The 17,181-nt window shown below is 41.6% G+C and overlaps 1 protein-coding gene across 1 annotated transcript in view; it reads left to right on the top strand.

The window, feature by feature from the left end:
• The window catches only part of FSHR (follicle stimulating hormone receptor), a 131,147-nt gene that overhangs the window by 75,352 nt on the left and 38,614 nt on the right, over positions 1–17,181 (top strand). Inside the window, exons 3-4 of the mRNA XM_070428589.1 lie at positions 14,176–14,250; positions 16,662–16,736. Of these exons, the coding sequence (XP_070284690.1) occupies positions 14,176–14,250; positions 16,662–16,736 (150 nt within the window). The remainder of the gene's footprint in view (positions 1–14,175; positions 14,251–16,661; positions 16,737–17,181) is intronic.

Raw genomic sequence — 17,181 nt, 5'->3', positions numbered from 1 at the left:
TCACTTTCCTTTTTGTGTTCCTCTGAATCCTCCCAGGAGGCTGAGTCTGGGAAGCCCTGTGAGACAGGGGCCTCTCTGAAAGGTTCTGTGAATTCGTTATCTTTATTGTCAAAGGGTCTTGAATATTGTTAGAGGGAAATCAAAGTAAAAGACAACCAGTCTCTGGAATCCAAGCCTGGCAACACAAGAAAAACGAGACATTGGGCTCCTTTAAAACTGACCAGGAAACAAGGGTGTAAAAAGCCCCCAGAGGCACCTGCAGCGGCTTCCTCCGAGATAAAGAACCTGCTGGCTGCAGCAGCATGTACACTGTACTTGCTACACCACAATAACCTGGGGCAATGCCACTCTGGTCTATGCATGTGTTAAAACTTTGCTTTAGACTTACATTTAGGAAATATACAAGGGCCTTATGGAAATAAACTTGTGATCCTTCAGAAGACATTTGGCACTCAGCACCTACACATATTAAGTAACATATAAATATGCCATAGTAAAACCTTTCCCATGAATGCTTGAAATGTCACCATTATGCTTTTTTTAGTCTCCCTTTCTTCTTCTCTACTCTTCCAGAAGTTACATGTTCTACTCACCTTATCATTTTTTCAATCCATTTATTGAGTTTAATTATCTTGAATGCAAATTATTATATCAGCATTTTCCATGAATATTTTTTATAAATCTGTTCCTTTTCACAGTTTTCTATTTTATCTTGTGATTCCTATATCTTCCTTTATTACTTTGAGCATTTGAAAAATACTTATTTTTAAATCTCTTGTAGTCTTATTTTAACCCCTAGTCATTAAGGCATAAATATTCTCTCTGGTGTAGTATTTCCTTGTATGATTTGCAGCATTTTCCCTCAGCCTATCTTAGGATCTATGAGATATGTTCAGTGAGAATCCCATGCTCTGGGTATAGAAACATCCTAATAGACAGCTTCTCGTTTGCTGCTGTGGAGCATTTTCATATTCTCCAGTTTAGTGATGATCTTTCCATTAATTCCATGGCTTGAGGTTACTGTACCCAGTGATGGTGTGAATTCTCAACCAACATCATCATGTGTCACCAGCCCAGTGTTACTACTACTTGCAGGTGACTGTTCCCACCTGGGGCCTAGGCTGTTTCTTTGATGTTTCCCTAGTCACTAAGGGGAGTTTTGGAGCCCCCATCTCATTAATATGGAGCCTTTCCTGACTCCTGACTTTATGCGGGTGGTTCAGCTCTAGCTCCTCTCAGATAAATACAGATCTGCAAGTTGGAAAGATCCAAATGGTTTTGAAACTTCAAACCTGACCATTAAGCTCATTAGAATTGTTCCTTGGTCCTCCGGCTTCAGTATATATTCATCATTCTGATCAGGTTGGGGATAGAGTCACTGTCATAGTTTCCAAACTGACTAAGTATTTTTTAAATGTTTGATCTATTTCATCCAGCATTGGTATGGTTCTAAAGGTAGAGAGGCCAACATATCAGACTTCCATACCAGCCAGAACTCTCAACATCAATGTTTTATTGTCTATGATAGTATACCATCCTCTCCTGGCTCTCCTTTGAAAACAGGATGACAGATGGAGGTAACCAATTATGTAAATAGAAGATGCACTTTAGATTACCTTCTACCTTGACAAACTGGGCTGCTGGAAGCTACCGAGCATCTCAAGGAAAAAGAAATGATAGAAAGGCAGGAAGGAGTTGCAGAAACAAGATGCTGAGGACACCAAAAGCAACTTTCCCCAAGTTTCAGCCCTACAAGTGTATAAATATATATACATATCTATAAATATGTATATTACTGATAAGCAAGTGGAAAGCTAAAACTAGATGACAGCTGCTGATCTTGAACACACGACTGTGCTCTAATGGTGTCTCAATGGCCACAGAAACCCTGCTAGAGGAGAGAGATCTGAGAATGTTAGCCACAGGGGAGCAGGGCAGCTTTCCTTAACTATTCAGGATCCTGTTAGGGGTTGAGCAATATTCCAAAGCCTGATCTCCCCAACTTTCAGAAGCTCCATCTCTCAGCCTCTCCCCTCTCTTAACTGGCCTCCTCCCACTCAGTCACTAGGCAGAGAGTGGCTGGGGAAGGGGAGATTGGGAGCAGGAGTATCAGGCAGAAAGTTAATCACATGGATGTCAGTCATTTGAGCCCTCCAGACTCCAGGTCTTGCCTCCTTAACACAAATGCTCCCAGGGAGCATGGCTTTGTGTTTGCTTTCCATGGTGTTGCATTGTGTCTAAGAGACACCCACAGTTCAGCTGCTGGAACAATTACTTCATTTTCCTCTTTCTTGTGAGTGGGTGAAGAGCTGGAGCTCATTTTTAACCAGCCTGTTATGAAATCATGGTAGATCAAAGATGTGAGTTAAGGGTCTCCAGAAAGATCCAAAGGCTCCAAAAGTACTTCTACTATCTGTTCCTGTGTGTCCAATATTCATAACAACTCTTTTGTTAAAGCGTTGCTCCCTATTGACATGTAATCCCCACCCACCTCAATCAGATTTAACCAGTTGTCAGACACTGGCACTGGTGTGAGATTTCCTGTAAAGCTGAGATCAGAACAGGGAGGGAAGGAAGTGGAAGCCCCTGAAAGAAGCTCGGATGATGCAGGATTAGAGGCTAATTAAGCTCCCTATGATGCCTGGAGCTACACTCAACTCACCTAGCCCCCCACCAGGCAAACTTGGTTAAGGACCATCCCATTGCATTTCCTCTCAAATACCTTCATTCCCTACTCAAGCTGAAAATAGCTCCCTGAGTTTGACTCATCATTATCAACCCTTTCAGCTACTATTTATCCTCACTTTCAACTCGGTGATTTTTAGTCCTTAGTTTTGTAAAGTGTTTGGGGACTAGAGGAAAGAAAAACCAACCTCAACTGAACATCTCTCAGCCTCCATTCCCCAGTTCTTGCTGGCAGGTTATAAACTGTTGCCACTATAAGACCCATCTTTAGGTTATACAAGCAGCAAGCAATAAAAGACTCACTCTCAACTCTGGGGAGATATTTTCCAATAGTCTTCTCATTTCTTCATTGTCTTTGCACCTCCCTAGCTCTCTTGAAAGACTATGGGGCTTACTCTGTCACTGACCTTGTCTAATCATATTGATTGTCAGCGATTGCAGTCTAATTGGAAAAGCAAGTTGCTATGGTAATTCCTGTGTTTTATGCCTTACATTTAAAGATACAATAATCCTAAAAGAAGGGAAATTGCTTGTAGTTGGTGACATAGGAAAACATAATTAGATATACAAGTTGTGAAACTAATCTATTCAAATGAATTCTGAAATCTAAATCAGGATTTGATATAATAAATTGGTCCCAGAATTTCTACCATTTGGTCAGAATGTTTTTCTTTTCCTCCAAATACTTACATTTTTAGAAAAAAAAATAAAGAAAATGTATCATGAACAAGCAGGAAGGAGGTGGCTACTCATAACCTAAAGTTAGATATAAGGATCCATAGTGTCAGGATGCTGCATTGTGTGCTTGGAAGAACATCAGCATGGAAGTTGACAGACCCAGGTTCTGCTTCTCTACCTTTCACTTGCTGTGTGACTTTACGTAAATTACCATACCTTTCTGTGCATTATCATTTTCACTGATAACAGCTTTTGCTTCTTTCATTAATTTAGTCAATCAACAGGAAGCCTTGAAAATCAGTCTCAATGGAAAAGACTAAAGAGCAATTTCTTATTAGAAGCATCTTAAAGGCAGAAATTGTATTCTGTTGAATATGACTGAATAAGAGACCTGAAAAGTAATTTGAGATTTGGTACCAAAAATGCTAAGGCTTTCATTGTTAATACCTCTTCCTTCCAACTCAATAAAATTTAAAGCCTGCATGGTGTGATGTAATGGATTTGTTCTATTGAGAATTCAACACTGGCCACAGTTCCAGCCCTAAGGGGCTTAGGACTGGAAGGAAGCATAGCCAGCATGACTGTTAGTCCAACTATGATTAAATACACTGGTAAAGACACAAGGAGTGTGCTAGGGAAGCTCAGAGGAAGGCAAATGTCTTGATTCTAGAGGATTAGAGAATTCTCCTTGGAGAAAACTTTAAAGGTTGAGCCTTAGTATTGGAATGGGTTTCCTTCCTGCTCCACTACTCAGGTGTGAGGGCAAAGCAAATGTTTACTTTAATCAATATAAGACAAAGGAGCCTAGCTGGTGTTGCTCAGTGGCTGAGCATCGCCCCATGCAGTAAGAGGTCACAGATTCAATTCCTGATCAGGGTATATGCCAAGGTTGCTGGCTCGATCCTCAATAAGGGGCATGCAGGAGACAGCCGATCAATATGGATGTTTCTCTCTCATCAGTGTTTCTATCTGTCTCTCCCTTCCACTCTCTCTAAAATCAATAAAAACATATTTACAGGACTTCAAGCCCTGCAGATGCCATGTGTCCATTCAGCACACAGTTACAGAGTGCCTGCTTGGTGCACGGATGACAAGTTAGAAATATAACAAATTCCTTAGCCCTAAGGAATTTATAGTCACTAGACTCTAGAAAAAAATAACAACTATGGTACTAAAAAAACAATTTCTTTAACACTTACTAAGCTTCAGATACTTAAAATGTAATTATTTAACAAGGTAAATACTAGTGTCCTCATTTCAGATATGAGGCTCAGAGAGGTTAAATAACTTTACCTGTTTCACACAGCTTGTTGGGGTCTGCAAGGCTAGTTCTATTGTCTGGCTTAGAACACAGATAGCCCCTTTCCTGGAAGTCGGCTAGCTTTGAGTATTGTTTCTACAACTCCAGCAGGGAGACCCATGTAACGGAACTTGTTTGGATAAGTAAAAATTCACTCTTATCATCATAAATAAGGAACGTTTTAAGCTAGACCAGCTCCGTTATTATTTTTTCACATAAATACAGTTTCTTGTGCTTTTGTTAATTTATCTGTTACTTTATCTGAAGAGAGGAGAGGAGGCATGAGTAGGAAAGTAACTAGAAGATAGCTACTAAAATCCCTTCCTTCTTGTGCCGATACCAGGAAATTCTCTTTTCAGGGGCATCACAAAACAAGATAACTTTTCCTAAAAGATGTCTTCCTAACAGGATCTTCATGATCTGAAATTATTTTAGTAAAACACAAATGTGTATTTCACAATTAAATTGCACACATGCCTAGGGGTACAGAAGAGCCCCTCAAAGCTCCTTAAGTGAGGAAGGAGATCTCGGTTCTCTTCTGCCCCATGCAGCCAACACCCCAGACCTCAACAGGAACAACTCCACCATTCATTGTTTTGCTTCTTTCTTTCTTTTTAAATATATTTTTATTGATATCAGAGAGGAAGGGAGAGGGAGAGAAGGATAGAAACATCAATGATGAGAGAGAATCATTGATCAGCTGCCTCCTGCATGCCCCCCACTGGGGATTAAGGCTGCAACCTGGGCATGTGCCCTGACTGGGAATCGAACCAGTGACCTCCTGGTTCAAAGGTTGACACTCAACCGCTGAGTCACACCAGCCGGGCTGTTTTGCTTCTTTCTAAGTAATTGTTTAAACAAAGGTTTCTAAGGCACAGAAAAGGCCTGGACATAAACTGAACTGGTTCCCAACATCTTGGGTGGCCTTGACCAGCTCAATCAAAGACTCGTGTTGGCAGAGAATCCAGTCTCCTCCTTACTTTCTAGAATTACTGCATTTTTCTCCAGGTAGTTGCAAAGTCTCATAAAATAGGAAGCTCTTTTTAAAAACCATCTTTCTTTTTCCTGACCTATAGTTCTCTTTGCTGTAAAAACAAGGACATTCTCAGGACCAATGTGAAGCAAAAAAGAGCCTGGAGTAGGGCTTTGGATTACCATTTGGGGTGAGATAGGTAAATGTACTGCTCAGAAAGGGATTATGGAGTCAGTGAAAATAGGCCCCTGAATTTCTAAATTCAAAGAAATTCAGAAAACGTAGCAAAGAACAGAATGGATAACAGCTCTGCATGCAGGGTGCTTATGAGGGTGCTACTCTCAAGCATTCCAAAGAGGAAAAGAAAACAATCGATGTGACTCAAATTCAGAAATGGCCAAATGTGATTTCCTTGTTGTTCCCTCATTGCAGCCCATAAAGGGGGCACTTTTGTGCCGAGAATCAGAGTTAATGGGGTGGAAAATGAAGGAGCATAAAAGACAGAGTAATTATGTATTACAGAGTGAAAACAGAGGCTGGGAGGAGGATGAAAGCCAATTGGGGGAGGGAGGGGGTCATGTTACAGGTGTGCCAAGGGTAGCAAAAAGGCGCAACAGATCCCAGAGAGATTATTAAGGAAGATTTTTGGGTGCTGTGGGGTGACAGAAGTGGACAGGAAAGCCCACAATAACTGCCATGTCTACACACATTTGGTGTTTCTTTGGTAAAGAAGCTTGGGATAGATGACAAGGAATAAATCAACACTGGCTTACAGGGAGCTCAATGCAGCCCTCTTTAAGCTGACAATAAAAACCTTAAGGAGAAAGATGACCCAGGCCAGGGGTAGTTTTTTACCATGTCCAGGACTCAGGGAGAATGGCCCTTGCTGGATACCCTGCTGCTGCTCCTTCATGGGTCTGCCCACAGAGCTGCTCCTAAGAGAACAGGTGTGGTGCCTTAAGAAGGATGCTTCACAGAGCCCCTGCCTTCATCCCAGCTTGTTAGAAATGAAAGCTGGCTGTCATGGAGAACTGCCAACCATGTGGCTGGCTGTCTTTAAATAACAGAATCACAGAAATAATTAAAATCATGGAATTCTAGGGCTAGAAGGAACCCATAAGATTATCTGAATCAATAGTGTTGTTTTATAGATGAAGAACAAAGGCCCAGCAAAGGTAACTGATTTGACTCAAGGAGAGTGGTTAATTAGTGGCAGAGTTGAGACTAGAACCTACATCTCCTGGCTCCAGTGATGTAATAAAAATAATAGTAAGCAGCATAACCTTTGCATAACACTGTGTGCTTTGGTTCCTCCTGCATGGCATGCATTATTCATATGGTCATCAATAGCCCCGCCAACTACAGAGGATGGCGTATACAATGTACTGAGAGACAGGGTCTTAGCAGTATCTCACAGAGGAAATGGATCTCAGAGAGCTTCAGTGATTTGCTAAAGTGATGAAAGACTTCCTCCTGCCACTTGGGAGTCCTTGTCTCCTCATGCAGCTCTACATTGCTGCAGTGAAGAGAGTGGAAGATTCAAATTCCTTAATATGAACACCTCCAAGGGTCTGTGTGCTAATGGATTTAGTAGTCCCCATGGTTAAAATGTTGTTCTTTCTGGCAGACCACACTGAAGCCAAGGAACCCAATCAAAGTCTCTTCCCTTTCTTCTCTACACACAGTGTCCACTCCCTTATGACCTTCCCAACCCTTTGTCTTCCATTACTTAGAACTCAATGAATTAATGTTTAAACAATTTCTGAGATGCATACACACAGTAATAAAGGAATTGTCTACTTTTTCTAACTTCTAACTTTAATACCATTCTACCTCCAGAAAATCTCTTTCCCTTTCCCTCCTGCTCTTTCTCCCTCCTTCACTTTTTATCCCTCTCTTTTAATTCCATTTGCTTTCCCAAACAACAATCATACGCATGGCACCCAATTGTAGGTATTAGATACACTCCTGTATCCAGACAGAGATAAACTCTTAGGTCATCACCTTCTACTCCACCCTTTTCTCCAGTAGCCACTCCATTTTTATTTTCTTGCACATTACATACATCACCTTGAATCTACTCCAAATTTTAATTAAATCATCAGAACACTTAATTGTTTGAAAGAAGATGACTCATGGCCCACTCAAACCTCTCCTGAGTCATCAGTTAAGGACTTCTTGTCTAACGGAAATTACAAAGAGCCATTATTACGATAATGATGGTGGGAAATAAAGAGACATTTGCAAGAAATACTGAAAAAAGTAATTGAGAGGATTTAGGATATATTCAATATTAAAGAGTAGTCAGAGATGACCCTAGGATTTAAAGCTTGGGTTGGGCCACTGAGCCAAGAGGGATGACAGATGGAGCTGTTGGCTGCATCTGTGATTAGGGAGGGGAGGAACTGGAAGAGGAAAATAAACCTGCCCAGCCTAGCTGTCCATGAAGGGTTTGCAGAACATGTAGTAGAATATGACTTTGGCAGCTACAGACCTGGTCTAACAAGGCAACCTCTTCCAATGACATGTGAGGCATCAACAAAAGGTACTAACAGGACAAGGTTGAGGGATACTAAAACAGAGCTTGAGAAATGCTGACATCTAGAGTGGTTTTAGAGGGAAAAGCCTATCTAATAAAGAGAGAATATGCAAATTGACTGTCACACCATCACAAAGATGGAGGTGCCCATAGCCACAAGATGGCGGCACCCAGTCCCCTCAGCCTCGCCAGAGTCCCACAGTCCTTTCAGCCCAGCAGGGGTGGGGGGGAGAGTGGCAGGTGTATGGTGCAGCCGGACCCACCCTCAGCCCCCCAGATGCCCAGGGTGGGCCTGAAGCGCAGGCAAGCCTCGGATGGCGGCTGCCCAGCCACCCAGGGCCACCCAAGGCTCAGGTAACCAGGGCCGGCTGAGACTTGCGCTGCTGGCAGTGGCAGCAGCAGAGGTGTAATGGGGGAATCACCTTCCCCTGATCTCCTGGTCACCTCCTGCCCCTGAGAGCTCCTGAACTGTGAGAGGAGGCAGGCCGGGCTGAGGGACCCCACCCCTCCAGTGCACGAATATTAATGCACTGGGCCTCTAGTATAGTATACAGGTGTTTTATGAATTCAATGACCTCATCTGGGACCTAGATAAGTAGAGCTAAAGGCATCCAGACATCATCAGTACTGCAGACCAAAAATACATGTGCCCATTGCATGCTGTATTAAATGTAAAAACCACTGGGACAAAAGCCTATCTCACAGACAAGCTAACCTTGCCACCTTTTGCCAGACTTGGGCATGTTGCCTAGAGAAAAGAGGGTAAATAAATACCGAAGACAAACTTCATCTTTACAGTTTTTGTGGGTGCCATTATCAGAACTCAAAGACTACTTTTCCTTCAACTATCCAACCATCCACTAAACATTTGTTGAGTACCTATTACATGCCAACTTACCACTAGATGCTGGAGATACAAAGATAGACAGATAAGATACCATCCAGAAACACAAAGCAGGTTGGGGAGTTAAACAATGCCACTACCACCACTCCTGAAAAGCAATGACAACACAATGTGTGAATTGCTTTAACTGAGAAATTAAAGAAGTCTTGTGAAAATGGGTAGGAAAACTTTAATGATGAGAGTGTAAGGGAAAGCTTTTCAGAAAGGATTTGGGGTTCTTAAAATCAAGTTCTTCATTCCTCTTAAGTAGATTTTCACTCCTCTATCATTCTTTTCATACCTTCTCCTATGTCTGTGTTTGGGAGAAAGATCTGGTGGGGTGTTATTAACCTTTCTTCTAAAGAGCCTTGCAGTCCAAAGTGTGATCTCAATACTAGCATGATCCCTTTACCTGAGGTACTAGAAACGCAGAACCTCAGGCCCTTCCCCTGGGAATCTGAATTTTAACAAGATCCCCAGGTGATTCACATGTACACGAACAATTGCAAAGCACTGTCATAGAAGATGAGAGCCTCATCTCAGGAAATAAACTTCCAAGGGTCAGGACCCCTCGCTCAATAAGAGCAGCATTCAGTGTCTACCATGGACAGTTCCAAAACCTTTTGGTCTCAGGATCTCTATATACGCTTATCACTTATTAAGGACAGCAAAGAGATTTACTTATATGAGTTATAGCTACTGACTTTTACAATACTAAAAATTAAATTCGGAAAATAATTTGTTAGTTCATTTAAAAACAATAAATTCCTACATATTGATATAAATAACAGTTTTCAGGCAAAATAACCACCTTTTCAAAATTTATTAGTAAGAAGAGTACCATGGTTTCACATATTTGCAAATATTTTAAACATCTGGCTTAACAGAAGACAGATGCATTCTCATGTCTGCTTCTGTGTTATAGCTGTTGCCATATCACACATCAAGTAAGGTCCCATAATATGCTCACAGAATGAGAATGAAAATTTCTATTTTAATATTATTATTAAAAAATTGTTTTACCATACAGACCACTGGGCCACTTTGAGATCTATCCCAACCCTAGAGCTCTCCTCTCTCATGAACCTTTACCTCTAACTTTTAGGAAACACCATCACACTTTGAATTGTGCCAATTGTAATGATTTGTCACAACTGCAAAGAATATTCTTAACAGAATCATTTGAGACAAAGAATGATTTCTTAATTAGGTAAGTTCTTTGGATGGAAAGATTCCACATCCTCCCTTCAAAGACCAGTTGAGTGATCCCCACAATTGTGTGATCTTAGCCAACCCAGGTCACCTGTTAATCTACCTGGAGATGGTATTGGCTGCACTAACTCTAACATACACAGGTGCACTGAAAATGAAGGGAAGCTATACATTAAAAATATATATTGTTAATTAACTAACTAAATGTAAGGTGTTACTACATATTTTCCACAGCTCTTGCTACACATTTGCAGTGTTGTGACTTCTGGTTGAAACTTTCTTACTTATGAAAAAATTAATCTAACTCATACCTGTTCTATTTACTCCTGTCTCCAGGTTCTATCTCCAGGTTTCTCTTACTTCTATTTAGTCTCATTATCTTGTACTCCAGGAACCTTGTTTATTTAATTTATTGTCTTAGCAGACAGGGAAAAATTGTCCCTTGTCCTGAAGCAAGTTTTAAGACAGAAATCATAGATCTAAAAGGACCTTTTGGCCATCTCGTCCAGCAGGTCTCAATCCTTCATGCGCATTAGACTCACCATTGCTTGGAGAATTAAAGGGAGAAAAAAACAACACCAGAGTCAAACCCCAGACCAAACAAATCCAACTCTCTGGTGTGGACCCAGGCGTTGGAATTTATAAAGGTCCATCAGAAGATTCTAAAGCGCAGCCAGAGCTGAGAAACTCTGATCCAGTCCAACTCTTCAATTTCCAGATGTGGGATGGGGGGGAAAGACAGCCAAGTTGGGAAAGAAGCTAACATAGAATCACCAAAATAGAACTAGGATTTGAATACCACATCTGGCCTGACAACATGACTAAGATTCTCCCATTATTTTCTTAATTCAGTCCTCAAAATGAAACAAACAAAAATGGAGTTTTAGTCTTCTTCCTTATTAAGAAGGCATTTTTCAAATAACATTAAAGTATATTTTATATACAATAAAATATATGTACCCATTTTAAGTTTAAAGTTCAATAAGTTAGACACATATATATACACACACCCATGTTGGTACCTCCCCAACCTTAACACAGAATATTTTCATCACCCCAGAAAGTTCCTGTGCCTCTGCCCTGTCAGCAACCTCTATTGAGGCCTCAGGCAACAATTACCCTGGTTTCCCTCACTGCAGATTGGTTTTTCCTGTTTTAGAACCACATAGAAATGGAATCATACAGTATGCATTCTTTTATGTCTGCATTCTTTCACTCAGCATAATTTTTTAAAGATTCAATGATGTTGTATCAGCAGTTTGTTCCATTTTATCGACGAGCAGTATTCCATCGCATGAATATTCCATAGTTTATACAATTGGGTTGCTTCCGGTTTGGGACTATTACAAATAAAGCGGCTATGGGCATTTGTGTACAAGTCTTTGAAAGTGCATAAATTTTTATTTCTCTTGAGTAAAGATATAGGAGTGGAAATATTAGGCCCAACGTGGCCCAGGAGGCAGGGTACATACAAGAAAACGGTTCTGCATCCAGGCAGGGCTCTTTATTAACATAGAGATCAAAATGCTGACTTCATGGGCATGTTCAAAGGATGGGAGAGAAAGCATGTAGAATGTTGGTAAATAGAAGACACTTAATAAATGATAATAGAAATAACTAGAAACAAAACTAGGTTGGACTGTTCTCAGTGAGGTACTTTCCCACTACAGCACACTGTTCACCTCCCCACAATGCTCATCCAGCCAAAGGCTCCTCCAACCCCACCCAACCCCTATACCCCCTCCTATCCTTCAAGGTGAGGCCATAAAATGTGAACTTCCTTCTGAATTAATTTAGAAGTGTTTCTTCGCTTGTTTGTTCTATTAATTTTTAGTTATCTTTTAAAGAGAAATGCCTACCTTTGGGCCATTATTAGACTGAGATATGACCACAAGCGGTGACCAACCTATTGATAACTGTAAGTGAACCTGAAAATAACTTTCAGAAAATATGACTTTATTTACACTTAAACTCCCTCTGTTGTCTAGTTCTTTCCCCCATGCCTTATTCTCTTCCTGTGCAAATCTTCCACTTCTCCTAAAAGTGCCCTTCTATCTGCAGGACAGAGGAGCAAGATAAATGGCCAATATCCAACGTGTTCTATTAAACACACACACACACACACACACACACACACACACCTTATCTATGTTCAACTGTAAAAGCTGTGAAGACTTAAATTTACCAAATGAATCATAGAAGATGCTATCCTAGAATAAGCACTTTTCTCTCATAAAATGTCTCCTCTCTCATGGGGCCTAGTGATAAATGACCCTATCTTCACTGAGGTGACAAGCCCCAGATGTCACCAGCCCCCCCTCACTGAGGTGGCTGCTGTTCACAGTTATACTTCCCCTCTCCCACAAGGTGGTCTCCTGTCCTGCCCTCCACGCTGGTCCCTTGATCAAGGGCCTTTTTTGAGCTCTTCAGTTAAACAGGCCAGCAAACAGGCTTCTTCCTCAGCCAATTTGAATGCATGCTGCCTTGAGATTTCCAGAGACAATCAGCTTTGGCTTTGGAACTGAATGCAGGTCTTCCTTGGGAGGCCTAATAGTATGTTTCATCTGTGAGCCACTTTATAAAAGTTAACTGATTAAGCCACCCTCTCTCTTCACAAACTCTAGGCTTTTGCACAGTGGACTACATTCTCCACTGCCCTCAAATTACTCCAGGAGGAAAGAAACTGGGGCTAAATGATCTTTGGGGGGTATTTTATGCTAAGACAACATTAATGCCAAAGACCTTGAAACAGCAACCCCCACTTGGGTAATGACTTGACCAGGGAAGGATTTAAGTCCATGTTTATTTAAAAGACACTGAATTAAGGTTCTCATCTCCCACAACCAGGTCAGCAGACTGAAGAAGTTAACTCCATGGTCTAGGGCAGGGTCACTGAATACAGCCCATGGCACTAAGTGCAACCTGCCAGTTGTCTTTATAAATAATACTAGTGTCCTGGTGCATGAAATTTGTGCATGGGGGGTGAGAGAGGGGCTGTTCCTCTCCAATCTGGGACCCCTCAGGGGATGTCTGACTGCCGGTTTAAGACATCCTAAACTGGCAGTCAGACATCCCTCTCACAACCTGGGACCACTGGCTCCTAACTGCTCACCTGCCTGCCTGCCTGATCGTCCCTAACCACTCTGCCTGCTGACCTGCTCACCCCCAACTGCCCTCCCCCACCGGCCTTCTCACCCCCAACTGCCCTCCCTTGCTGGCCTGCGTGCCCCCAACTGCCTCCTTGCCAGCCTGCTCACCCCCAACTGCCCCCCCTGCTGGCCTGATCACCCGCAACCTCCCCCCCCCCCCCCCCCGCTGGCCTGATTGCCCCTAACCACCTCTGCCTCAGCCACGCCACCATGGCTTTGTCCGGAAGGACGTCCGGAAGGTCTCCCAGTCTAATTAGCATATTACCCTTTTATTAGTATAGATTTTATTGGGATACAGCCATGCTCATTTACGTGTTAGCTATGACTACTTTTGCCCTAAATTATCAGTTGAGCAGTTGCAACTGAGACCAAATGGTCTGCTGAACCAAATAATATTTACTCCCTGGCCCTATAGAAAAAGTTAACCAACCCCCAGTGGAGGTAACTTAAAGTTTGTTCTCATCCTACACATTCCCTAAATATCTTTAAGCAAGGCTCTTTCCCTCTGCAGACTCAGTCGCTACATCTATTGATTGAAAAGCCTGTAAAGTGAGGCATTGTCTAGGGTTTGTTCTCCCATTGTTCTGCAAGTATTAGCATCTAATATTTTCGTTTTATTACAGCTGACTTCATGGAGGGCAGAAAAGTGTTCTGTGAGTCTCATGAATCATCCTAACCACCAGCCTCTATGCTAAGCCCTGAGTCCATTTATGGAGTATAACTGAACTGACTTGAATTATACATCTTTCTTCACAGAGAGATCTCACAGAATGATGTCTTGGAAGTGATAGAGGCGAATGTGTTCTCCAATCTGCCCAAATTACATGAAATGTAAGCAAGAACCTATGGGGTTTGCTCATGACTGTTCTTGACCATCACCTGAAAGTCTGCTTCTATTCCCGGCTCTGCTCTGTCCTCATATCCATACTATAATTTCATTTTAAGATGAAAGTCAGCCCAAAGGGCACTCTGCCTGTGTCCAGGCACCAATCCAGAACCTAGTCATACCCCATTTCCCCTACTCCCAGAGTTGTTTGCATAGTAAACCCAAGAACTTGGCCCTGAGACTGCCAGCAAGTATCTCCACCTCATCCTCTCATTCAAAGTTATTCCACAGTCAAAAGCCAATAGTTGAAGATGAGTAGTACTAGTCTGAATACTTGCCTATATCATATAATCACAAAAAACACTTTGGCCAAGATACAAAATCATTCTGAGCCTTAGTTTTATCTATAAAATGGGAACAATATAATTGCATGCCTCATAATATCACTGTGACAAATGTATGATATGATAAATGTAAATTAGATCTAACACATCAACTGTCGTGAGTGTGTCAATGATTCTTGCTTCCCCTACTCTTCCAATCAAATTTCCTTTCTCTTGTTGACATTCTAGGTTACAATATGTCAGTACTCACACAGATCCACTTCTGTTTCATATAATGACCATAAATTACTTCACAGAATCATAGGCTAGCAGACACTTTAGAAATGGTCTACTCCAGAATTTTCCAAAGTAGACTGCATATCATTAAACACTCAGGAATTTTTTGTGTTTAAAAAAGAATGGGAGATTATATGGTCAAATAAGACTAGGAAACATTGGGAAAATCAATCTAGATTCACTTACTATAGGAAAACTTCTCAGAACCTGTAATATGAGGATATACACTTGGAATCTCCAAGAAAGATATTATATTAAACGGCTCTCAACTAATGCCACTGCAAAGGTTTCATCTATGGTGTATACATTAACATATCACAAAATTTTCATGAAACACAGGTAAGAAAGCCAATGAATCACTCTTCTAATTTTACAGATGAGTGATGAAAGGCACAGAGAAGTTATGAGGCTTAGCTAGAGTCACCCAGCAAAATCCACAGGAGGATAAGAACTTGAACATAAAACTCTCGACTCTTGTGCCTTTTTAAAAAGTATTAAGTATTTGCCAAGTATCAGTAGGGAATAAACATATACATACATATATGTTCTCTAATGACCAGCATGTAATACACACACACATACACACACACTTTGTTTGGGAAAGACAGACACTCAGTCTGTCCATTTTGGCAGACTCTCCCTCCCTTTTCCTTCCTACCACCCACTCAGCCCCCCCACCCTCTTTCTCCTTCATTGTCATCAATCCTCTGCAACTGCTGCCTTCCCTTCCTCTTCCCATTGCCCTCCTGCTCCATCCTTTCTCCTCTCTGCTTGGCCTCTCCTTCCCCTAGTGGGAAAAGGAGACATGATCAGAGTCTCAGAACCCACAGGAAATATCAGAGAAATGAACCACACAGCAGACAGCCCTCTGAGCAGGGTCAAGCAGACATCCCCCTATGCAATGGTAGTAGAGCTAATGGGACAGCTCTTTCCTACATGGAGAGGTGCTCACCCCCATGTAGCACTGACTGTACTTAAAATGATAAATTACCTGGTACTTGGATCTGGGTAGCTACATGCTACTACAACATAAAAGCTAATGAAACAGGGAGGAAGTAATTAACACAGAGCATCTCTGCAAATATACATTGATCCAGCAAGATGAGGAAATGGCAACTTCTCTGTAGGAATACAAATGCGAACATGCTCACCTCCAAACTATTGATCAGGCCATGGCACAGGCCAACCTGGAAAAGTCACCACCTCCCACCAGCCGCAAGGGAGCAGCCTCAGTCTATAGCAGGAAGAGAATCACTGGCATATCTGCAGCTACTGTCTGCTCAGATTTCAGGGTTGAAACCAGAGATGCCCATTGTTTGCCCCCAATCTTTGTCTTCCTTTGCCTCTTCACTCTTTTGTTCTCCACCCCATTTTGTTGTTTTCCATCCCCTTATCTTTTGTCTGCTGACCATACAAAAGCTCCATTCCCCATATTGGTCTCATCCCTATCTTCTTAGCATCCTCACACTCTGGGAGATCCTTACTGGTAAAAGACTCAGCTGTGCTCAGGGTGAAAATGACCCACCCAGCCAGGGCTTTGTTTGCCTCTAATGGACATACCAGGAGGACTTTGGTGATGAGAGTTAAACAGGACAGAGTTAATATTTAGTTTGTGTGGGTTAGCATAGTAAAAGGCACTGCATGTGTGCTCAATTTTTATTGAAACAATAGATGGATAAATGGATGGATGGATGGATGGATGGATGGGTGGATGGGTGACTTTGATATATTCTGCATAATGTGAAAAATACTACAATGTTCCTTACTGTTGAGATTATGTTCATGTTCTTTTACAGAAGAATTGAAAAGGCCAACAACCTGCTGTACATCGACCCTGATGCCTTCCAGAACCTGCCCAACCTCCGATACTTGTAAGAACTCCTGTATTCTGGTGCCCCTTCTATGATCAAAGTGTGTGTAATACTCTTTTAGCAAAATGTCCACTTGCTACTCTGGGAAGCAGTTGTTTTTTTATCAAAGATGTGAGGCAGAAGTGGAGGTGGAGAGACACTTGCTGGTGAACTTTAGTTGAGTTTAATGAGTGAATTTCACTAATATAATTGCATTTTGTTTTCATTTACTAAAACAGACATCACAAGGAATGCCATTTGCATTAATGGGCTGTCACACAGACCTCTTGCAGAACTCAGTCTTAATTTAGTGTTAATGCGATGCAGCCAAAATTTCTGCTAGCACTTACCTTGCCACCTCGACCTCAAAGACATCATCTCCTCTGTTCTGCATATATGCATTTTTTTTTCTTTGACAGATTACAGTGTTTGATTTCGTAAGTTTTGGTTAATAATAGACATGGTA

This window comes from Myotis yumanensis, unplaced genomic scaffold (assembly GCF_028538775.1).
Source record: "Myotis yumanensis isolate MYYU_CA2020_CCGP unplaced genomic scaffold, mMyoYum1.0.hap1 SCAF_11, whole genome shotgun sequence".
NCBI classification, from domain to species: Eukaryota; Metazoa; Chordata; class Mammalia; order Chiroptera; family Vespertilionidae; genus Myotis; species Myotis yumanensis.
The sequence above is the reverse complement of the archived record's forward strand: the minus strand, read 5'-3'. Positions and strand labels throughout refer to the sequence as shown.